Raw genomic sequence first — 24,112 nt, 5'->3', positions numbered from 1 at the left:
TCTTTCTCTGTTGTTTTTCATGTGTTTCTGCGTGGAAACAGTTCTTGTGCTCAGCAATGTCAGGCCATCTTCATAGCTGGGATCATCGTCAGCTGAGGCTGAGGGCTCCTCTGGGCCTCTGTGGCTCCCAGCACAGGATGTTTTGGGGAAACATGCCCAGTCTGAGGAGTGGAGAGATCTGTCTTCTGCATGCTCACGGCCAGCCCCCCGCGATTACTCAGGCTTGTGTGAAGTCACTGGAGAACAGTGGCTGAGAAACAGGCCCAGGGACTCCAGGCTGGGACCAGTGGAGTCACATTCTTACTCTCCTTGTTTAAGGAATGCACCTGTGGCACAGTTTGTCCATTTGTTCTTTTGCCTTTAATTGATAGAGAGCCTGATCTGGGGCTAATGCTCTCACTGGAAGAAAGGGCTCTGTCTGGGCTGGAGCCATCTCATCCCAGCTCTGCCACCAGGAAGATGTGAGACAGCAGGGACCGGGAGGAAAGCTGGAAGGCACTGGAGCATAAGAGCTCTTCTGCATAACGGGGGATGACAGCAGCTGCTTCCTGACGTAGGACCCCTGTGAGACCTGCATGCAAAGCCTCTGGCATGGCACTGACCCATAGGGCTCCCTAAATGTTTGCTTCTTTTAGAACACGAGCTTCACTTTCGGATTTTCTTGTGTTGTGAAATATACGTCACCTAAAATTTACCATACTTTTGGGTATGGGGTTATTAAATTCAGCATTGGAACTAAATGGGAGGAAAGGCAGTTAAAGGTTGCCATCAGGAAGAGAAGCTATTGCAGTTACTGTTTAGGCCTTGTCTGTAAAACGAATGGCTCAGGCTAAGTGATCTCTAAATGCCTAAATATTGCACAAGCTCTGCCCTCTGTGATTTTATTTCTCAATGGTTATGGACACTGGAAAAATCGCACACCATTGATGTTTTATTTTACAAAATCAAAATGTTTTAAGCATAGGTCATGTGTAATCACTAGACTTTGATTCCATTAATCCAGCCTGTTGTGCAAACCCAGTGTTAAGCAGTGCTGATGTACGGAGTGTGTGCTGTGTGCCAGGCCCTTGCTAGGCTTTTCCCATGTACCCTCTCACTCACTCTCCATGTAATCCTCTTAGCTGGTGGCAGTGCCCTCATTTTACAGAGGAGAAAACTGCTGCTCAGTAAAGTTGAGAAACTTGCCCAGTGTCTCACAGCTGGCAGGCCAAATGGGGATGGTAACTGATTGGCTGCCATAACCATGCAGCCACAAACTTAGTGGCTTGAAGCAACACACATTTGGATCTTACAGTTTCTGTGAGTCAGGAATCCAGGCGTGGCTTAGCTGGGTCCTCTGCTGCAGAGTCTTGCAAACCTGCCATGGAGGTGTTGGCTAGGGCTGCTGTCTCATCTGAGGCTCAACTGGGGAAGGGTCGATTTCTAAGCTCACGTGGTTTTGGGAAAAATTCGTTTCTTGCAGGTTGTTGGACTAAGGGCCTCAGTCTCTTGCTGGCTGTTGGCTGGAAGCAGTCCTTAGTTCTTTGCCATAGGAGCCTTCCCAACATGGTTGCTTGCCTCAGCAAGGCCAGCAAGGCAGAGTGTTTCCTCTCCCAGCAGGTTTCTGTGTTATGTAACATGATCTTGGACACAGGATCACATCCATTTCATCCCCCTTGCTGGATCTTATTTGTTAGAAGCAGACACATTCCATCCACACTCAAGGGAGGCAATCCCAAAGAAAGTGAATCCGAGGAGGTGAGGATCATGGGGGCACCCCAGATCTGTCCACCTACAGTAACCCACATGGCAGATGCAACTCTAGAAATCCAGGATCTAAGTCCTAAATGGGTGAGAGGTAAAGGAAGGATCTGAGTGGGATGGGGATAATGCAGGAAAACCTTTTGGAAACGGTCAACTCTGCATTGGGAATTAAATGAATTGGTTGGCATGGATTGGAAGACAGGACCCGTGTGGGCATTGTGGACAGAGCTGCAGTGAGGAGGGCCCCAGGGACCAGCGCCCCTTCCTGGGAGGTAGTGCCCAGTGTAGACACAGGCCAGCCCTGGCCAAGGGAGCCTCCTCACAGCTCTCAAGCCTGGTTTCTCTGAAGATTACAGAGTTGAAATTCACTCTAGCTTCTCCCATGTAGAATGTTTGACTTTACAAAGGGAGGGAGGTGATGCGTTTAGTTACTCAGTCTCCTTTTTATAAACACTGGGGACAGCTTGAGGGACAGGAATGATGGCCCTGTGTTTTTCTCTCTGTGAACAGAAAGCGAAACGACTGATAGTGTGCCCAGCGATGAAGAGAGTGCTGAGGTAAGCTGCCGCCCAGCCCGCCCACGATGCTGCCAAGGAAAAGCCTCCCGACCAGCTCCGGGCTTTCCTCGCTGCTGGTTACGCACCTTTCCTTTAGATCACAAGCTTCACTTTGGGATTTTCTTGTGTGGTGAAATATGCATCACCTAAAATTTACCATACTTTTGGGTTTGGGGTTATAAAATTCGGCATTGGAAGTGAAAGGAGGAAAGGGAGTTAAATGTTACCATCAGGTAGAGAGAAGCTGTGATGGCAGGAAAAGGGAATTGAAGTGGAGGCTGGGAAATGCTGATGCTCTTACCACTTAAACATCCTACTTCACCGGCAAAAATAGAACAGGCTTCCCAGCCAAAAGCAGTGACCAGCACACGTCAGAAAATGCTAAGCAAAAGCCTCTTCCACGTGTGCGTGGGTTCCCTCCCCCTGTGACCCGTGCCCAGAGCGCTGGTTGTGTGCCCCATCTCGATTCCGAGTGGGTCCCATCGCCTCTCCCTCCCGTAGATGGGGCGTGCACAATGGCAGAAAGTGGGAATGGAGATGGAAAGCATTCCTGCTGGCCGTCTGCTGGGGGTCTGTGCTTCAGTGAATGAGAGAGAGAGAGGGAGGGAGCAAGAGAGAGGGAAGCTCATGGTTGTTTGAATTAGTGGTTTCCCACGTACTAAACACTTTCAGAAAAAGTGCAGGCATTCTGAAAAGACAGATGTACACGCTCACATACACCCTGGCCTGATTTCTTCAAGGTTGCAGCTCTAGCCTCTTCTCTGAATGAAGCCAGCCCTGAGGCCGCTGCTTGCTGTACACTATGGAGCTCTAAGCGGCCCCCATTTGAAAGCAATCAAGGGGTGTTCGTTACCTATCACTAAGTTCCTCACTGCCTTTTCTCTGAAAATGCAGGTTGGCTCAGGTTGACTGGGCCAGTACTGAGGGACTGAGTCACTGTGCCACACTGGCCGTGGTGACCTGAAACCTATCGAGCCTAATCGGGCCGAGCCGCAGAGCACAAGGGAACCAGAAACCAAGCTGCTGCCTTCTTTTCCTGCCTCCATAGAGTAGTCTGGAAAGTATTTCTGGGAGGTAGCAAATGGGAATTGATTTAAAAAAAAAAAAAAGAAAAGGGAAGAAAAACCATTACTTGGCATATGAATAGCTGGGTGCAATAGATTTCAGTTGAGGGATGTAGAGGTGCTAAGCCTTTGTTCATTCTGCAGTTTTAAAAAATTCAGCTAAAGCGCCAACACATGGGAACGACACATTTTTCATTTAAAAATTTTTTTGGTGGGTTGTTGTTTTGAGACAAGGTCTTATTCTGTTGCCCTGGCTGGAGTGCAGTGGTGCAATCATAACTCACTGAGCCTTGACTTCCTGCGCTCCAGTGATCCTCCCGCCTCAGCCTCCCGAGTTGCTGGGGCTAAAGGTGTGCACCACCGCGCCTAGCTAATTCTTATGTTTTGTAGAGATTAGGACTCACTGCATTGCCCAGGCTGGTCTCAAACTCCTGAGCTTAAGTGATCCTCCAGCCTCAGCCTCCCAAAGTGCGGGGATTACAGGCATGAGCCACCACACCTGGCCAGTGATGCATTTTTAAAAAAGCCATCCAATAGAAGGAGAAGGAAATACATATCTTAATTACTTTCTTGCAAGGGGCGGCCACACTGGCGGAAGAGGAATATTGAAGGCAAACAGTACCTCAGCAACATGGGGACTCGGGGCTCCTACCTGCTGCCTGGCATGGCGTCCTTCGTCACTTCCAACAAACCGGACCTCCAGGTCACCATCAAAGAGGAGAGCAATCCGGTGCCTTACAACAGCTCCTGGCCCCCTTTTCAAGACCTCCCCCTTTCTTCCTCCATGACCCCAGCACCCAGCAGCAGTCGGCCAGACCGGGAGACCCGGGCCAGCGTCATCAAGAAAACATCGGATATCACCCAGGCCCGCGTCAAGAGCTGTTAAGCCTCTGACTCTCCCCGGTGGTTGTTGGGGCTTCTTGGCTTTGTTTTGTTGTTTGTTTGTATTTTATTTTTTTCTCTCTGACACCTGTTTTAGACAAATCTAAGGGAAAAAGCCTTGACAATAGAACATTGATTGCTGTGTCCAACTCCAGTACTGGAGCTTCTCTTTAACTCAGGACTCCAGCCCATTGGTAGACGTGTGTTTCTAGAGCCTGCTGGATCTCCCAGGGCTACTCGCTCAAGTTCAAGGACCAACAAGGGCAGTGGAGGTGCTGCATTGCCTGCGGTCAAGGCCAGCAAGGTGGAGTGGATGCCTCAGAACGGACGAGATAATGTGAACTAGCTGGAATTTTTTATTCTTGTGAATATGTACATAGGCAGCACTAGCGACATTGCAGTCTGCTTCTGCACCTTATCTTAAAGCACTTACAGATAGGCCTTCTTGTGATCTTGCTCTATCTCACAGCACACTCAGCACCACCTTCTCTGCCCATTCCCCAGCCTCTCTTCCTATCCCATCCCGTCCGGTCCCATCCCATCCCACCCCTTCCCACTCTTTTCCTACTTTTCCTTCCCTCAAAGCTTCCATTCCACATCCGGAGGAGAAGAAGGAAATGAATTTCTCTACAGATGTCCCATTTTAAGACTGCTTTAAAAAAAAAAATCCTTCTAATCTGCTATGCTTGAATGCCACGCGGTACAAAGGAAAAAGTATCATGGAAATATTATGCAAATTCCCAGATTTGAAGACAAAAATACTCTAATTCTAACCAGAGCAAGCTTTTTTATTTTTTATACAGGGGAATATTTTATTCAAGGTAAAATTCTAAATAAAATATAATTGTTTTTTATCTTTTCTACAGCAAATTTATAATTTTAAGATTCCTTTTCTTGTTTATCAGCAGTTGTTATTACATCCTTGTGGCACATTTTTTTTTTTAATTTTGTAAAGGTGAAAAAAGCTTTTATGAGCTCATGTAGCAATCAGATTATCCTGTGGATTGATAATAAATGAATATGATATATAGTTAAATTTTTAAGGGGCATCACTCCTGGCTTTGTCTGTGTCTGCTTTAAAAGAGCACAATCACGGAATAGGACTGACAAAGTATTGTTTCTTTTTGGGGACCAAAATGTTTTCCTTTGTTGACCACAAGAAACCCTGGAGGTTCCTACTGTGAGGCTGCAGATGACTTCTTCTGTTGAGTGCTCGCCTGAGCAGGGGCCTGTGCTGAGCGTTTTGCATGACTTCCCGTCTTCATTCACACTTGTGCTGTAGAATAGGCGCTCATCTCCATTTCATGTGGAGGAAATGAAGACTTAATGTGAAGATGCCTTTACGTGGCTCATAGTGGCACTAAGAGGTAAGGGCACAAGTTGAGCCCAATTCTCTGTGCTATGAAGGGGGTCTTTGTTCTCGTAAGCATATCCGTTATCTCAAACGTCTGTCTTCCTTTGTGTTGGGAGCATTCCTTATGGAGGGGGAGTATTTTAGCCACTCCACTGGTTTCCTTCTCTGCTGTGAGCGAGGTTCACCCACCTCTGTGTCTTTCCTGTTTTCATCCTTAGGCTTACACGTACGATGAACGTTTTGTGTTTGTGTCACTTGGAGGGGTGCATGGACAAGACATTTTCCACAACAGGAGATACGTGTTGGGCTCTAACACCATGTCCATCACTCGTCTTTCTAGGACCCGAGGCCTTACACATAGACCCTGCCCTCAAAACTTGGGGTGTCTTGTGGAATAAAAGGGGTGACTTCAAGAACACCAGTCTTTATCAGTCACTTGGTGTTTGAAGGTATAGTCTTGGCCTGGAGAAAGCCACAGCACCAGCCTCTCCTGCATCCCCAGTATCTTACTCTGTAAAATCAGAATATGAAAACTTCGCTTCCGGCCTACTACCTCTGGGGGGTTGTGGAGGAGATTGCTAAGTTAATATTTGAAGAGGTTCCTTTAATGAAAGGACAAAAGGCTATTTTTATGCCTATCTCCGTATGTGGCTGCAGATAGAATTAGCGGTCATAAAGTGATCCAGCCCTGAATGGAAATCAACTGTGCATTTTCCTGGCGGATGCGTTGTCATTAAAATGCCACACACAGAGGCGGGGCTGCTTCTGGAAGGAGCGCTTTCGTTGACTGTCTCGGTTTCTTAGTGGAAGGGGAGTTGTCAGGAGGAAAGGGATGCTCCCTGGCTCCTTGGCACCCTGCTTTTCAGTTAAGACCTGCTCTTCCCCCAGGTCCTGAATGGAGAAGTTCAGTTCTTTGAGACTTGCATCTAAAACCTTTTACTGAGTCATCCTGTTTTTAAATAAATTAACAAAACAGCAACAGAAGGTTGCCCTGAGTCACATGACCTGGGTATCAAAGGGTTTAAGGTAGCTCAGGTCTCCTCCCCCCTCCTTCTTCCCAACACAGACTCAGGGCTTCTTCCTGCATCTCAGGTCCCGAATGCCATTCCTGCTGCCCTCCCCCTGCTTCTGTAGTGTAACCAGACTTCCCAAGCCCCATCAGGTGGAAGAAAATTCAGGATTTGGAAATGCACCATTTAAGTTCCAGAGATGATACGCCATTGCCAATAAAGCCATGAAAAACAGAAATCATGTTTAAAATACTTCTGAGAAAGCCTGTATTGTTTCTAAGTGATACTTGCCAGCAACGCAGGAAAACAAGCTAGTCTCAGGATGCCTAGGGTTGACATGGGGAAGAAAAACAAAGGCAGTGGGGCAGCTCATGGACCCAAGCCTCAGACCTTGTCGTCACTTAGAGGAAGTGCCAGGGACGCATGCTTCTGGTTGGTATTTGTGTGAGCTGATAGGCTTTTATGATGGGCTTGGGTGCGTGTGTGCACGTGTGCATTTAATAGCAAGTTCAAGTTCAGCGTAACTGCCTTTGGAACAATAGTTTCCATTCTCTGCAGCCAGTACCTGGGTCACTCCCTTGATAATGGGCTCACTGTACAGCTGCGAACTGTGAATTCAGGGACATGTACTTCCGCCCAGCCTTGAGGTTGCAAGCACCCAGCACATCCACACACCTTGACGAAAGGGGCTTCTGGAATGCCATTTGCATATCTAAATAAATCCACCCTCAACCGTACTGTTTTGTCCGTGTTTTGATGAACCACTGCCAAAGGTGGTATTTAGTCTATTTAAAAGGATTTGTAAAAAAGAAGAAATATACATGGCTATGGGATACAAATTCTTGGACATCAATACTCTAAAACAATACCCTTTCCCCACCCGAATCCAAAGTGTACCATACTGTCATGTAACCACTACTGAGACGGAGATTTTAGAAGTGAAGGAGATGAGTCATTTGATTTCAAGAGTCTGAGTTTTCAAACTCGTGCTTTTGGAAGTACTTTGCATGTGAATGGAAAGATGGTAAGCCCCAAATGGCCTCCTGCCCCTAATTCAGAGAGATGGAACATGAGACTTCTGCTTGAGGCCACTCTGTAACCTGCATTCATTAGGCTTTAAAGGCCCCCTGCTATTGTAGTTTTGAACGAATAAGCCCAGATAAAAGGTTAAAAAAAAAAAAAAAAAAAACCCACTGTTCTGCCAGATTTCTCCTGATAAAAGACAAAAGCTAGGGAAAGGTTTACACACAGGTAGCCAAGATGAGTTCCTGGCATTCAGGGGTCAAACGGCTAATGTCTGAGTACCATTTGGTTTGGAGGCAGAAACTGGTTTTTACATGGTGCCGTTCAGCCACCTACCTCACCCTGAACTCCATCCCGGAGTACAATGACATGGCTGGGGCCAGAGTGATCAGAGCTGGTAGGACATGACCCTGACCTCCCTCTGTCCCCAGGCTGCAGTGGACCCCTCCCAAGGGCAATTGGGTGACACCATCAGCTTCTTGAGGCTGTTTCTCAACCTCATTTACACCCCAACGTGTGAATCAAGGTTGGGTACTACTGGGCTGTCATCCCCGGGATCTCCTCCTCCCCTGAGCCCCACCATCCCGGTGTCAAAAGAACAAGGCTGGGACTCTTGGCTTGGCCCCCTTAGGAATGTGTCCAACCACAGGCCTGGAGAGGAGAGCCCGGCCGTGCGAAGCTTCAGGTCAGGAGATGCAGGAAGCTGGCAGGAGTCAGGGGGAGATGCTTTCTCGTGAGGCTGCCTGGCCTCTACGTCCTCACTGGCCCCATGGGACACTGGTACGATCCCCATTCCCTGTCTGGGCTTGGGCATCACTGGTCCTGCTGTGCAGACAAGTGAGGGTTTTGTAGAGGTTTGCTTCTGTGGCCACACGAACAACAGGTGCAGACGCACTGTGTCTCTGCTTCTGAAAATAGTGCCTGGAAGGAAGGAAGTGGTCAGGCCTAATAGCTGGTTTTAGCAAAAATGTTAAGTCTGTCCAAGAACCTGGGTTGTGCTGTGGAAGGATCAAGATGTAGCACATTTCAGAGTTCACATAGTCTGAAAAGAGCCTGCTCTGGAGTCTGACCAAGTTTCTTCAGAAGAAAAGCCGTGTGCGTGCTTCTGTTCTGTAAGCACGCTGCCCTTTGGAGGTTTGGTCAGTTTCCCCGTATCTGCTTTATAAACACGTTCAGACAGAGCTTGCTGGTGCTGTGGAATGTAGTGTGCTGGGATTGTGCAACCGCTGCCCAGTTAACCCCTTACATGCGTGGCTGGAGAAACACCAATATCACGTGCAACAGCCTGTGTCGCGAAAACAGTTAATTTTAAAAACACAACTTTTTTTTTTTTTTTTGCAGGTGCAAAAAAACTCCAGAGTGATAGCATCTTTAAGTTTCACTTTTGGTTGAGAAGCACATTTTAAAATCTAAACACCCAAACATCTCTCCACATGAATCATCAGGGAGAGGATATCCGAGATGTTCTGGCAGCTTGGGTTGTATGCCTGAGAATACTCTTATTCTCCAAATTTTCTCTAATGTGCCAGTTCAAAGGCGTTGACATTTCGAATCCACATGCTGCACCGGAACTCACTGCCTGAAGTTTCAGGATAATGTTAGCAGCGAGATGGGAGTGAGTTCCTTAATCGGGGGATGGTGATGACTAAGCCTTTATTCATTCCCAGAATTAACATTGATCCATATTCTCTGCAGAGTTCACTCTGCTGAATCCCAAGGGGACTTACCCGGTGCTGTGACTCTAGAGCACATCTTTATGCTGCCGTATCTTTTCTCTGGGAAGCTCATGTTTTGAATGTAACTGAGATGCAGAAAAGATTTCACAGGCTCAGCTCTGAAATATTCAGGGTACGAGCAATAGAAATTTTAGTAAAAAACATAAAATGCAGCCCAAAGCCATTGCTTGGATTTTACCTGATGGTTCCGGGGATCCTGTGCAACACAGCTGGTATGGGAAGGAGACCACAGGTGGATTTGTGTTTTCAAACTTTTATTTGCAAAATTGATCTAAAGTAATGTAATTACAGTGCCTTTCTCAGCAACTAACATATTTAATTAGGGTAACCAATCATCTTTTTGCCCAGAACTGAGGGGATTCTCAGGACATGGGGCTTTTAGTGCTAAAACCAGGAAGGTCTCAGGCAAACTGGGAGGGGATGTCACCTAAATGTGATGCTGAGTTACATAGCATGAATGACATTTTGTGTTTTTGGAGGATTTTTAAAACCCAGGTAAATGTTTCATGAGGAGGTGTTATTGAGGATATCTTGTTGATGACCCTATTAACGCATTAATTTAATGTAGTGTTTGGTTAAGAAAGGTGGATTTCGTTCATTCAACCCTATGTACTGAATTCCTGCTATTTTCTAGTACTGTTCTAAATGTCAGAGTTGTTACAGAAGTGAACAAAACAAAGTATTTATTCTAATGGAGCTTAAATTCTAGTAAGGTGGACAATCAACAAATAATAAAAATAATCTTTGGATGACAATCAATGCTATGGAGAAAAACAAAGCAGGGTATGGAGTGATGAAGATATTCAAGGCTTTCATTTTAGAGTTTAAAGGATCGATTGCACGGTTGGCGGTTGTGAAAACCAGCAGTTAGAGGGAAAGAAGGAAAACAGCATATATCAATGGGGTTTAGTTGCAGGAAACAAAAACCACACCAGCTATTTTAAGCAGAAAGGCATTGTCTAGAGAGAAGCAGGTGTCTACAACATTGTCGGGAAGGCTGGGGGAGCCGGCTTGCGGTGCTTCCACATCTGCCACCACCGTAAAGGGAGGAAATCAGGAGCCTGTCGCTGGAAATAGTGACTCTGAAGACACATTGTTTCAGCTGAAATCTGTTCATTAGAAAGTTCTGTCACCACCATTTTAATGTCTCTTGACACCCATGCAATCAGTGGCTGAACTTTGAGACATGGCTTCAGAAAGCCCCAGTGTTACCACAATCATGCTTGCCAGTGTTTACAGCCAATCAGTAGGAAGTGGCTTCTGCCTCCATTCTGACTTCCAAATCTCTTGCAAATGCATATAATTGGTTGAACCTCATTCACAGTTAGAACCCCAGATGCAAGTGAGAATGGAAAAATGGCTCTCAGAGTTCCCGCCTCTGCAGTAGAGGAAGACACTCCAGAAGGAGTTGAGAATGGGTGCTGAGTGCCTCTTCAGGATGTCTGTCACACCTCAGGAAACCTGCCAGGAATACCAAAGGGAGTGAAAAATCCAAGGTAAGAATATCCAGAGAATGAAATCTGCATCCCATACTTTCCATATGTAGTGGGAAGATAATACGTTTTTTGAAATCAGATAAACCTGGGTTCAGTCTGCTCTTATTTGCTGACGACTTTGGGCAAATCTCTTTGTATCTATGAGAAAAAGTCTCTTCACATATAAAATGGGGGGTATTAACACCTTACTTGCAAGGTGAGAATTAGATAAGATAATGTAACGTATGAAGTACATTGTAAGCACTCAGTTATATCAGCCACACCGTCTGCATATAAAATAGCTAAGATCCATATTTTGGAGCACTGATTCCAAACTACCCATCTTCTCCCAGACTTCCATGAATTCAAGATTTGACCATTGAGGATCTCAGAGCTCAGACATGTGACCCCAATTTCTATATAGCTAAAATCAGTCTTTCCTTCTCTGAGCTATCCTTTTTTTGGGCAAGCCTCATTCCGTTGTCAAGTGGCATAGAAGGAGCTGAGAATTTATTCCTTTCTGGTAGAAGTTGAAGGAGATATAAACCTGCTGGCAGTTAATTTGATTTTTGTTTTTTAAGACAGGGTCTTGTTCTGTCACCCAGGCTGGAGTGCCGGCTCACTGCGACCTCTGCCTCCTGGGCTCAAGCCATCCTCCCACCTCAGCCTCCTGAGTCGTAGCTGGGAATACAGGTGCATGCCACCATGCCCAGCTAATTTTTTTGTGTGTTGTTTGTAGAGACAGAGTTTCACCATGTTGCCCAGGCTTATCTCAAACTCCTGAGCTCAAGTGATCCACCCGCCTCAGCCTCACAAAGTGCTGGGATTATAGGTGTGAGCCACCATGGCTGGCCAATTTTGTTTTTTAAACAACATAGATTCAAACTTTTTAAGCTTTATAAAGCCACCCAGTGGAATCACATTAACTTTTGATTATTGAAGTGATTCTAATTTGCTTCATTCTGGCCACTGATACAGTTTCCCTCGTGGACCAGTTTGCATTATAATTCCCACTAGATCCTGGGATTCATGACATTTTGACTCAGCAATTTTGAAACTAGGAATATTTCAACATATTCATAAAACAGAGCCGCAAACATTAAGCTTTTGTATCACTGACCTCAAGAAAACCTGTGGACAAAATCTGCTAAAGAAGTATGAGCATCTATTTCAAAAGTTAGTCATTATTTTAAGAAGACTGTGCTGGAAGACGGGTATGTAACACAAACAGATACAAAAGGTACATTTACATGTCACTGTGAAGCAGTGATGGCTCCTTATTTAGATCAGACATCTGCTCTTCCAAGTGCATTTTTTCCACTTGCAATAGTAGCTCCCAGGGAAGGGCTGTGGGTACTGATGGGCCTGACGGTGGGTGGAAAAACCCAGGCCTTCTATGTGTCATGCAGCAATGTTCGGCAATGTAAAAGATGAGGCCTTTTCCTATAAAGGAAATCAACCCAGGTAAGTCAGGTTTATCTGAAAGCCTTTGTGCTGAGAGAGGAATTACATGTGGAGGATTTCATGGCCAGAAATGAGAGGAAAGGGTTTCTAGCTGACCCAGTAGGTGGGGGTGGGGGGTGGTATTGTTTTCTTTTGGAGGGGGACAGGGTCTCACTCTGTCACCCAGGCTGGAGTGCAGTGGCGCGATCTCAACTCACTGCAACCTTCACCTCCCAAGCTCAAGCAATCCTTCAACCTCAGCCTCCAGAGTAGCTGGGACTACAGATGCCCGCTACCATACCCGGCTAATTTTTGTATTCTTTGTAGATTCGGGGTTTCACCATGTTGATCAGACTGACTTTGAACTCCTGGGCTCAATCGTTCCACCCGCCTCGGCCTCCCAAAGTGCTGAGGTTATAGGTGTGAGCCCCCGCGCCTGGCCAGGGATGCTGTTCTTCACTCTCCAGTAAGCAGAGTGGCTCCAGAAGGGAGGGCGAGGGCTAAGGGGCAGAGGCCTGAAGTCCTGTTTGCTTTATCTTCTGGTTTCAGTGTGTGTGCAGGGCTGCGAGCACTGGCAGGGGCATCTGGCTGCCCAAGGCACACATGGGGCATGCTCACTCTCACCCTGGAGCTCTGAGCGAGGGGACACTGAGCCCAGATGCGGTGACTCTTTCTTCCAGAGCTTTGAGTAAATTTCTTCCAGAGACATCTGCATCTTGGCGCGGCTTGGCTTTGCCCTCCTGTGTAGGTTCTTGTAATTTATTTCTGGAATGTCTGGAGTGGGGCATTTACTCTTCATTTTAAAGGACTGGCTGGGTGGGAATTGTTTCAGAGGCGGCAAGGCACAGCTCTTACTGGTACAACAGAAAGGGAGGGGCATTTGTGTGGGGACTTTTAACCACAATGAAAAGGTTGTTTGCTTTATAACTATTAAAAAGAAGGGGAAAACCTCCCACCAAAAAGCAAAATAACCACACAAATGAGCACACAAAGCTGCAAAATTCTTGGAGAGGATTAATTTCGGATTCCTTGATTAGATTCAAGTCGGTCTTTCACAATAGCCACATCATTACTAATTCAAAGGAAGTTCAAGGCCTTGGGAAATAAATCCTTCATCTCTTAGCACAGCCATGAAAATATGCATTTTCCTGTAAGCCTTCAGAAAATGATGTCTGAGCTAGAAGAAATTGACCTAATGGCAGTTCAGGCAGGAAGCTTAAAATCAGCTTAACTGTTGTCTTCTTCCTTTTTAGGTTGGTTTCCCTCCAAGCTGAGATTTGAACTCTCTTATCTCCAGGGTTAGGGTTGGAGACGGAGCTGTAAGGACAGAAAGGGAAGAGGAATACACACATTTTTAGCTGACGGACCTGGCCCCAGCTTTGCAGGCTAACTGAAACCCCCAAGGCCTTGAGATTTTTGAAAACTGCCGTATTTCCTCTAGTTGAAGACCCATTTTATATTTTTTCACATGTTAACATTTATGAAATTGGGATGTGTAATGTATGCCCTGTCAAAACAATTTTCCAGCAGCCATGCAGAGGAGTGACACACCAACGTGGCCTGCCTCACCTGTGGCCACACCTCCTTAGCCAGCTTCGTGGAAGTATCTGTTCATCCATTTTGTCACTTTGTTTTGTTATTTTCCAAAAATTTAGTCTCCAAAATCTTTAAAAGCTTCTAGTGATTTTCAAAAGAAGCTGCTTAATGTTTATCTTTAAAATAAGGAAAAACAGAATTATCAGTTTAGCTGAAGAGGAAATGCCAATAAGCCACTAGGATTCTCTATGACGCCCTCAAATGACATTGTCAATCTTAAGTGTGCTGACGAGGCCAAGCTCATAAGCGTGGCTGGAAAGTGGCATTCTCCATACCGCTGTGTGTAACTGTGGCTGTCCAAAATTGTGTGGAAGAATATTTAGTCTCTGATAATGAAACAGGTCAGAGTTAAACTTTGGTAATGAAAGCAGCATATAATGGCATGGATAAGTGAATTCTAAAGTCATTTAAGAAGATACACAGTAAGATGTGCCTCTCTCTCTCTCCTTTTCTCTGTCTTTTCCTTCCTTTTCCTCCCTTTTTTCTTTCTTTTTTTTTTTCGGGGGAGACAGAGTTTCACTCTTGTTGCCCAGGCTGTAGTTCAATGGCACGATCTTGGCTCACCGCAACCTCCGCCTACTGGGTTCAAGCGACTCTCCTGCCTCAGCCTCCCGAGTAGCTTAAAATAAGTTTAACTGTTTTAAGCATGTGCCACCATGCCTGGCTAATTTTGTATTTTTAGTAGAGACGGGGTTTCTCCATGTTGGTCAGGCTGGTCTTGAACTCTCGACCTCAGGTGATCCGTGCACCTCAGCCTCCCAAAGTGCTGGGATTACAGGCATGAGCCACTGCACCCAGCCCCTCCCTTCTTTGTTTCTAATCTCCCTTCCTTCTTTTCTTTCCTTCTCCCACTGAAATGCTGCTATTAAATTGATAGAGTATCTTATAATTGATGGCATCTTAGAAATGGGGAAATAGACTGTTTGTCAGGCTGCTTGACTTAGCAAGTGGGGTTGAAGGGATGGGGGTAATTTCAAATCAGTGAGATTACTGGATTTCTTTTTAAAAGGTGCTGATGAGATAGAATCACCATAACAGAGTCAAGCACAGATAAAAAAGATCAGCAAAGGCCAGGTTCCCTCAACTTATTTTGAATGGATGGAGAAATGGTGAATCTTGGGTTTGTGGCATGACCAGTGGGTCTTATTGGCAGAAAAGCAAGTGGCAGTCTCAAAAGAAGAGGGCATTTAGAATCCAAGGTTCAAGCTGGAAGAGATCTTGGTCACCTCCTTGTTGAACGCCTTAATTTAACAGATGAGGAAAATGGGCTCATATGGCAGAAACAATCTGTAGAGCTAGGACAGGATCCTGGGTGTCCAGCTCCCTGTTCTATGGATTTTCATTTGGAGAAGTCAGTCATGTACCTGCCTCAGGGCCTTTGCACCTCTTTTCTCTTTGCCCAGATCATTCTTCCCCTAAATGGCCACACGGCTTTCTTCCTCATCTCCTTCAAGTTTTTGCTTAAATTTCAGTTTGCCAGTGAGGTCTTCTCTGACCATTTAGACCAGAATATGGCATCTTAAAATATGACTATGGAAGACCAGAATACGCCACCCCAAAATATGCTTCTTGGGCATAAGGATTATTTTGAGCTGATTATTTTGAGAAACTGCAGACACAAGAGTTCTAATCTGAAAACAGATCCCTGTGCAGGGGAAATCTATATCTATAAAGGAAGTCTCCACCTTGTAAGAGTATCTCCCTCTCAGTATCAGGGCCAGAAGGATGCGTGGAAGTCACTGGAGACTCTTGTCAATGAAGCAGGTGCTGACTTAATTCTGCATAACAAACCTTACCCTTGTCCACCCTGAATTCCTGGTGACCTCCCCACAGCACTCCAACCAGTAATGCAGGAGAGCTGAGGTCTCAGCATCCTCATTCACACCTGGTATTGCCAGTTCTTTCTTTTTAAGGTTAGCCATTCTCACAGGTGTTTGTATTTTCAACTTACACTTTCTTACTTACTGATGATGTTGATCTTTTCATGTTTAATAGGGCTGAAACCAAGTTAAACAGATTTCTCTGCTGCAGCAGGACTCAGAGGTTTTTTGAATTGCCTGATGGGCAGATCGCTGGGAATTCTTTTTCTATGGTCAAGTAAAGATTACAAGGCTAGAATTCCAGTGAAGCTATTTTGGCAAATACTGACCTACATGATTGAAGGGGTCCAGAATATGCCACCCCAAAATATGCCACTTTGACATATGGTTTATTTTGGGCTGAAAGCGATTGAAAATGAGCAGATGCAGGACGAATCCTCTGCTCTCTCTTTTTCTACCTGAAACCAGGGCATAATATTCCCTTTGTGGAAGGTGTTCCTCGACTGCCATACCAGGAAGTGTAGAGCAACTCTTACCATCAAAGATGGAGGGTCAGCATTGAGATGAGTCTGCATAAACAAACTTTTATTTTTTAAAGTTTGTTCCATTAATCTCCCCCATGTATTTCCTAGTCACTTTCCCACAATTTATCATCCCTTTCCTTTGTTAAAATGATATATACGTCCCTGAGCCTAATCACTTTGCATTTCACTACTTTTCTGTGAACGCCTATGCATGTAAAAATATAAATACATTTGTATTCCTTTTCTCCTGTTAACCTGTCTTGCGTCAGTTAAATTTACAGGCTCCAGCCATTCAACTCATGGGACAGAAGAAAGTTTTTCCTCCCTGACATGATGAAGCACACATTCTTCTAGAGAGCATTTCATCTGTTTCCAACCAATTCATTTCATATTACTTCCTTCTGATTTCTATTCATAACAGAAACATTTTGGGGTTATCAGCTATGCTACCTTCAAGCCTTTGCTCATGCTATTCCACCTGCTTGGAATGCCTTCCCCTTTTTCCTCTTCTCACTTAATCTACCCAGCCTTTCCAGCCCTGCCTCTTCTGTCAGAAACGAGGCAGGAATAATACAGGGTGATCACAGAAGAATAGAAAATTCTAGGCAGTCATTTCACCTAACTAGCAAAAGGAAACTGTTGAAATAGCCACAGGAACTAGGGGCTGATAGGACCCTGAAAAACTAGGGTGTAGGCCCAGCTGGCTAAGACTGACTCGACCCAACATGGTGCTGGATTTGACTGAGGTTTCTCTTAGGCCCTCATTATTCATTCATTAACATACAAATCACATACCCACCATGACATGTTCCAGGAACACCCATATTTGGTGTAAAAGTGGGTGGCACCACAGTTCTGAGAAATCTCCACCTTTTTCGAGGAATTTTCATGAATATTCCACCCCTTGCTTAAAGAAACTCATAAAAGCAGCAGCCCCAAACACCCTTGCGCACAACTTTCTCTTGAGCGCGACTGCCCTCCCCTATCTTGAGTGTGTACTTTCACTTTGCAACAAATCTCTGTACTTTCACTATCTTCTGACTCATCCTTGAATTTCTTCTCCCGATGATATCAAGCACCTGGGCACCGGCTGGGGTCAAGGTCCCACTTGTGTTTGAGAACCTGCCCAGCCCACTGGTATCCATGACTGGGCCACTCATGGGACTCATGATCAGACCCTGACTAGCTCTTTTCTATATTTTCCCAAAGGGGTTCTGCTCCATTTTTCTAACTAGTTAGTGGAAGGCCCTAGTATCCTAGACCTTTTAAAAAGTCCCTTGATACATTCAGCTGAGCATAGCTATTGCTTACAAACATTTACTCAATTCGTATACAGTAAATCAACAGGCATTTATGTCAGTTCACTTAAACGTTAGCTCTTCATTTAGCCAGCTACCAAGAATAAATGTCAAAAAAGAACTTTGTAATTCCTGGCTAAACGGGGAGAAGACATTTAGTTGGAAATTATGGAGCTCACACCTGGGTTTCTTGGAACTTGTAGATGAAATTAAAAGTGTATGGCCAAGCCTACCAACAAAACCCCCAAACCGTGACTTCTCCTTTGACACATCATTCATGAAATGAAGGAATTAGAGAGGAGATCACCCAGTCCACACTTATCTCCAAAATGAATTGCACCCAAGGCTGGAAGAAACAAATGGAGCCCATGGCATTCAAATTTCTGTGCCCCTCTCTCCTCCCCTTGGTTCTCTCATGTGTTTTGTCAAAAGTTCCCACACTCAGCTCCTTCACCAAAGGGACTGGCTAGGTCAGGCAGAGGTTGAGTCAAGAGTGCTCATGTGTCCCAGGATGACTGTCGAGGGTGGTGGCAGCTCTCCTATGGCTCAGCCCCCCGGGAGTACCTCAGCCCTGCCACTGCATCAAACTGGGTGGCACACACTAGTATGGAGCCAGAAATCAATCAGTGGGAATATGATGCACCCAATTTTACAGTGACTGTGTCCTGAAACTCCCTGTCCTTTGTTCTTTCAACAAATATAGGTTGAGCAGCCATTATATATCAGGCACTATAGGAGTTCCTGGAGGATACTCGTCTGAAGTTAGCATGATCTTGACACAAGAAACTTACAGTGTTGATAAGAACTTCCACCAGAACTCCAGATGTAAGTTATGTTTCCTGGATTATGCTATTGGTGGTGATGGTGGGGGAGGGAAGGAGGGTGGGTTGAAATAAGAGCCTACTAGTAGTCACAGAATTGTATGGCTTTGACTCCCAGGCATAGGAGTCTGGGAGTTTTGAGGGTCTATCAGTATATGAAGTCCTTTGATCTTCTTGGATTCCAGAAGGCAGCACAGGCCTTGCTGTTTGCCCACGCCCATGTGGTCAGCTCTCTTGGGTACCGTGGCATGCAGATGCAGATGCTCACCAAGACACCCTGTAGTGCTGATTACTGGCTGAAGGCACTGAATATCTGATATGGTTTGGATGTTTGACCCCTCCAAATCTCATGTTGAAACTAGATTCCCAGTGTTGCAGGTGGGGCCTGGTGGGAGGTGTTTGGATTGCAGGATCGGATCCCTTATGGCCATCTTGGTGCCATCGTTGTGGTAATGAGCAAGTTTTTTATCTACTAGTTCTTGAGAGATGTGGTTGCTAAAAAGAGTCTAGCAGCATCCTCCACTCCCTCTCCTCCTCTCTTACCATGTGATATGCACACACCAGCTACCCTTCACCTCCTGCTCCAGCACCATGCTTCATGTACAGCCTGTAGAACTCTGAGCCAAATAAATCTCTTTTCTTTGTAAATTATTGACTTTCAGGTATTCCTTTATAGTGATAGGAATAGACCAAGACAGTATCTATCTATCTATCATCTATCTGTCTGTCTCCCCACTCCCACTTCTGTGACAGGAGACTTATCACCTGGTCCTGCCCTCTACCCAAGCTTCTGTGACCATCCCCCATTCAAATTTGCCCCAACAGTAACCTCAAGTGGGCTTAAGTCCTTGTCACCCCAACTTGCACTAATTTTGTTTCCTATGCTTCAGAATTGTACTTGTTAATATATAAAAATATTCAGGCTGCCCTAGTTCATGTAACACCTTTGAGAAGTGGCAGTGAGCAACCACTTCCGCCAGGTACACACAGCCCCACACCGGTGTGCAGGGTCTGGTCAGTGGAGGACAGCCTAGGTTGCAGCTGAATCTTACCTCATCAGGGCACAGCCAAGCCAGGTCCTGAAGGCATGGCCCCTGGCTGGATTATTGCGAGGCAGTGGACACCTTCACAGCTATTTGCCTTATCTTTGTGACTGTTTCCCAAAGGTGTCCCTGACTTGAGCTCAAACAAAGGTCTCTCAGGGCCGCCCATCCTGACTTTCTGGTCACACCACAAATGACCCTCCCAAGGGTCACATCTTCACTAAACACACCTGGCCTCCTACAGACCCCACCATTGCTACAAGCCTGCGGCAAGAGGGTACCACACTTCTCTTCTCTGTCTCAACACATCCACATGGGCCTGGCTTTCACTAATTCCTCACAGCATGGCTGAGACCACAGTGTAATGTTAAACAGGGTTTCATCAGAGGTCAAGGCTAAAGGAAGGAACATAAAACCACATAGGGGTGTTCTGGCTACATGATAACCCCACAAAGACATGATATCAATATATTTCCCAAAGTCTGGTTTCAAAAAGTCTTGGGATGCAGCATTACACGTGGGCTTGCTGTGACAAATACACATACTCCTGGACTTTTGATGGGGTCCCATTCAGACAAACCTGCTGTAAATATCACAGCTTAGCTCAACTCCCTTAAACATGCTCAGAACACACATCAACTTTGCTGGGCAGAATCACCCAGCAACACAGGACAACGTAGAGTATCAGTCATTTACCCTCACGATTGTGGCAGACTGGGAGCTGCAGCTCACTGCTGCTGCCCAGTATGGAGAGGGAGTATCATACTGCACATCACTAGCCTGGGAAAAGAGCAAATGGCAAGATTCATTCCAAGTATGGCTTCTATTGAACGCATGTCACTTTTACACCATCATAACATCAAAAAATTGTAAGTTAGAGACCATCTACTTAACAGAGATTTCAATGAAATAGTGCCTTAGATTGTGAAGTATATATTAATTCACTGCATTATTAATTAGGATTTAAATTATTAATGTGCTGTCACAGCAGCCTTTCTTGGTAGAACCTCTGTGGACTGGACTAGAGGTGCTGTGCTGATTTTCAGGCAGAGCTGATCTTGTTCCTGCAGCTCCAGGATGGGTTGTAAGGAAGGGTGAAAGAACAACATGCAATATGGCAGGTTGCAACATGGTCACAAATTCTTTGGCACTTTTCCCATCAAGAGGTAGGGGCTGTGTCCACTCCCCTGGACTCTGGGTCTGCTTTGACCAATAGAGAATGGCAGAAGTGGTACCATATGACTCTCAAGGCTAAGTCATGGAAGGCAATCTAGACTTGCATTGTTGCCTGGAAACATTTGCCCTTGGGGCCCTGAACTTCCCTGTGAGCGGTCCCTGGAGCCTGAGGCCGCCATGCTACAGTGACCACAGGTAGATGCTCTGGTCACCAGCCCCAACTCAGCCAGCCGCCAGCCAGCCCAACTCAAAGACTGGACACAGGAGCCAAGATATTGCCTGGTCAATGGGTCATCCAGCCCCATCCATCCTAGCCCCAGCCATGGGACTCATCATAGCTGAGGCCCCAGACATCACGGAGAAGAGCCATGCCTTCTGTTCTCTTTCCAAATTCCTGACCTACAGAATCTGGGAGCATAAGGATGAAATGGTTGTTTCATGGTTTTTATGCAACAGTAGGTAAGTGAAACATGCAACCTCTTCTCAATCACTTCCTTAGCCTTAAGAATTAAATCCTACATCCTTAGCTCTCCAAGTAGAAGATTGAGGACAAATCATGCTGCTTATTTTTCCTTCTTTCATTTCAGTTGCAGTGGGAACAAGTTTTGCAGGCCTATTCGTTTCCCAGGGCTGTTGTAAGAAGTTACCACAAACTTGGTGGCTTAAAATAACAAAATGTAAGGCCCTGGGAAGAACCTTAGAATGTGTTCAAATGGTCATAGGTTTATAAAATTTACAAAAGTAAGACACTTAAACAATGGAGACTGCTGGTTATTTCCATTCTTGCTTCCTCTCTGTTTCTGTTTTCCTTGCGTGGGTGTTGGGAGTGGCCCGGGGTGTTTTTCCGTATTTGCTTTAGTGGAGTTCAAGTTAGAGTTATATTTAGTTTTGGTTAAATGGGACCTATTTATGTGGTTTTCTGACAATTTCACATATAGCTGAGTTATGAATAACCATCCTGATGAGGAATGACTTCCAGGAATGCTCCCTCAGCCCACTGGGCTGATTTTCCTGATGTGAAGACATAAATGTGCAGAGTCAGAGAACGCAGGGCAATTGATACCAGCCCTGGAAGTGTGTGGGGAAGGGGAGGAAAAACAATGTTTGAATATGTGGAGCCAGCAGCTCGTCTGTGGAAAATTCTTCCAGCCATCACAGGATAAAACTGTTGGTAGAGGACTTGATTCTTAATGATGCTTATTCAAAAGTGTAGTTCTCCCCAGTTCAGAATAACCTTGGGGATATAGTTTAGATACGTGTCCTCACCCAAATCGCATATTGAAATGTAATTCCCAGTGTTGGAGGTGGGGCCTGGTGGGAGGTGATTGGATCCTGATGGTAGATCATGAAATGTTTAGCACCATCCCTCTTGGTACTGTCCTCATGATAACAAATGAGTTCTTGTGAGCTCTGGTCGTTTAAAAGTATGTATCACCTCCCCCTTGCTCTCTTGCTCCTGTTCTGGCCATGTGACATGCCTACTCCCCACTCCCTTTCCACCATGATTGTTAATTGCCTGCGGCCTCCCTAGAAACTGAGCAGATGCCAGCACCATGCTTCCTGTATAGCCTGTGGAACTGTGAGCCAGTTAAATCTATTTCCCTTATAAATTACCCAGTCTCAGCTGTTTCTTTCTAGCAGTGTGAGAACAGACTAATATACTTGGTGATGCAGAGTATACAGTTGTAAGTTCATCATATTTATATTTTTAGCTTTTGATAGGAATTGCATGAACCAGAATTGTCAGACTTTCTATATTTACAGGACAGAAATCTGTAACATTACTATAAATAATGAATATGTCTACAAAAGCTCCTGTATGAAAGGCCATAGAGATTTCCCGAAACTTGACAACAACCCAAATATGTGTATGACATCATTAAGAATGAATTGTGAAGCCAAAAGAAACTTTTCCAAGCTTCTTGATAATGAAAAACAAATTTTGACCAAATATGCTGGAGAAAAGGCTGCATTATATTTGCATTCTCCATACTTGGTCTTAGCCAAAAGTCTGAGAAGCAATTATATTTCTATTCTTTTTATTTAAAAAATTATAAAATAGGCAGCTAATAAACATATGGAAAAAGTATGATAGAGATGTTTTAAGCAGTTATTTAAAGAAAAATCTTAATGTTTTGGACTTCATGTTTGTGTTATTTGCCATTTAAAAAAATTATTTATTGTCTTGTGCTCTTTTCTGATTCTAAATATTAACACTCATATATAATTTTATATTTATAATCTTACTTTTTTTCCTTAAACAGGATGCCTCAAATTTTATAAGCTTTGGGATCCCACAAATCCTGAATCTCCCTGTCTCCTTCTTTAACCCACCCAAACCAGACCGGAATTTCTATTATTCCCTCCTCTACTTTCCCATATTGAGGACCTGACCTGGGAAGAAGGTAGCCTGCACTGTTATCTCACTCGATAGATAGTTGTTGACCAGGGCAAAAAGTTTATGCTAGGTTTTCTTTGGATTTACTTTTTTGGAGCTCAAAGCATGAATGAGCTTTGACGTAGTGGCAGAAATGCTGCATGGGCAGGGAGTCACGCCTCATTCATTCTTCCGTGGGGAAAGGGCTGATGAGTGGGTTTGTGGATAACAGGGGAGGCGATAGCATGGGTTCTCAGACTTTAAAGAGGCCTATTAAATCGAAAGTTATCCTGGGCTTTGGAGCAAGGGAAATAACACTTCCTTTCTATTTTCAAAGAATTTCATGCATCCATGACAAAGAAATATTGAAGATGTGGCCTCTTGGGAACTGGGAACACCAGAAGTTGATTTTATGTAACATTCTCAGAAATAACTGTGGAATAGAATTGTTCAGTGAGTTTTCCAAGTCTGTAGTGTCATTGAAATCTTTCAGGAATTGAACAACAATGTTAAACTGTAGAAAGACCTTTCAAGATCCCAAGAATGGGTAAAATGATGTTGGATTCCCTTAGCCCTGCAGTATGAAGTTAGGTGAATGAGGGAAAGCAGCCAAGCAGCTCAGACCCTGCCTCTAACATAATTTCCCCTGTGATTCTTGTTATACCCTAAAGACATGCGCTGGAAGGAATCCTAACACAGGCCTGTGGGTATTATTGGGAAGGACAAGGAAAACAGAAAAGGGGTAGCGCTTAAAACAGAAAATCAATGAGTCATTGCTCCTGACATGTGCCAGTTGCCCCCATGAAGTTAGAGGAGCATAGAAAGAAACCAGTGTGATTGAATGGATCTTCAAATGGAGAACAGATGTTGTTACATATTTGCTTGTTCACAGCAGTATCTTCAAGTCTGAAAAATGGAAAGCTTCCAGGTCACAAAGAATGCGAAGGAACTCAGTAAAAGCTAAGAATCCTATGATGTGTGGGAGTTGATGGGCAAATTCTCGAAGCTCAAAGGAGGTAGCTTACAGGCCGATGAGGGTATGTACTATCTCACACTGTGGAGAGCAGGCTCTGGGGACCCTGGCACGTGAACAACAACAACAGCATAGGGTAGGGAAGGGCTATGTGTATAAACACATAAACAGCCTCTGTGTACATATCATTATTTTTT

The 24,112-nt window shown here is 44.9% G+C and overlaps 1 protein-coding gene and 1 long non-coding RNA gene across 5 annotated transcripts in view; both read left to right on the top strand.

Moving 5' to 3' along the window:
* Nucleotides 1-5,289, top strand: part of IRF2 (interferon regulatory factor 2) — an 87,253-nt gene extending 81,964 nt beyond the window's left edge. For all 4 annotated transcript variants that reach the window (XM_003271471.4, XM_030816370.1, XM_030816371.1 and 1 more), the window contains 2 exons: nucleotides 2,254-2,300; nucleotides 3,942-5,289. In XM_003271471.4, coding sequence (XP_003271519.1) covers nucleotides 2,254-2,300; nucleotides 3,942-4,250 — 356 coding nt within the window. In that variant the 3' untranslated portion in view covers nucleotides 4,251-5,289. The remainder of the gene's footprint in view (nucleotides 1-2,253; nucleotides 2,301-3,941) is intronic.
* A 9,027-nt stretch (nucleotides 5,290-14,316) lies between these two features.
* LOC101176216 lies at nucleotides 14,317-18,989 on the top strand. The gene is made up of 3 exons (XR_178569.2): nucleotides 14,317-15,771; nucleotides 18,229-18,350; nucleotides 18,532-18,989. It is a non-coding gene; the product is annotated as an uncharacterized LOC101176216 (long non-coding RNA).
* Nucleotides 18,990-24,112: the final 5,123 nt, after the last annotated feature.

Source organism: Nomascus leucogenys, chromosome 7b (assembly GCF_006542625.1).
Source record: "Nomascus leucogenys isolate Asia chromosome 7b, Asia_NLE_v1, whole genome shotgun sequence".
Lineage (NCBI taxonomy): Eukaryota > Metazoa > Chordata > Mammalia > Primates > Hylobatidae > Nomascus > Nomascus leucogenys.
This window is presented reverse-complemented; position numbering and strand designations above follow the sequence as displayed.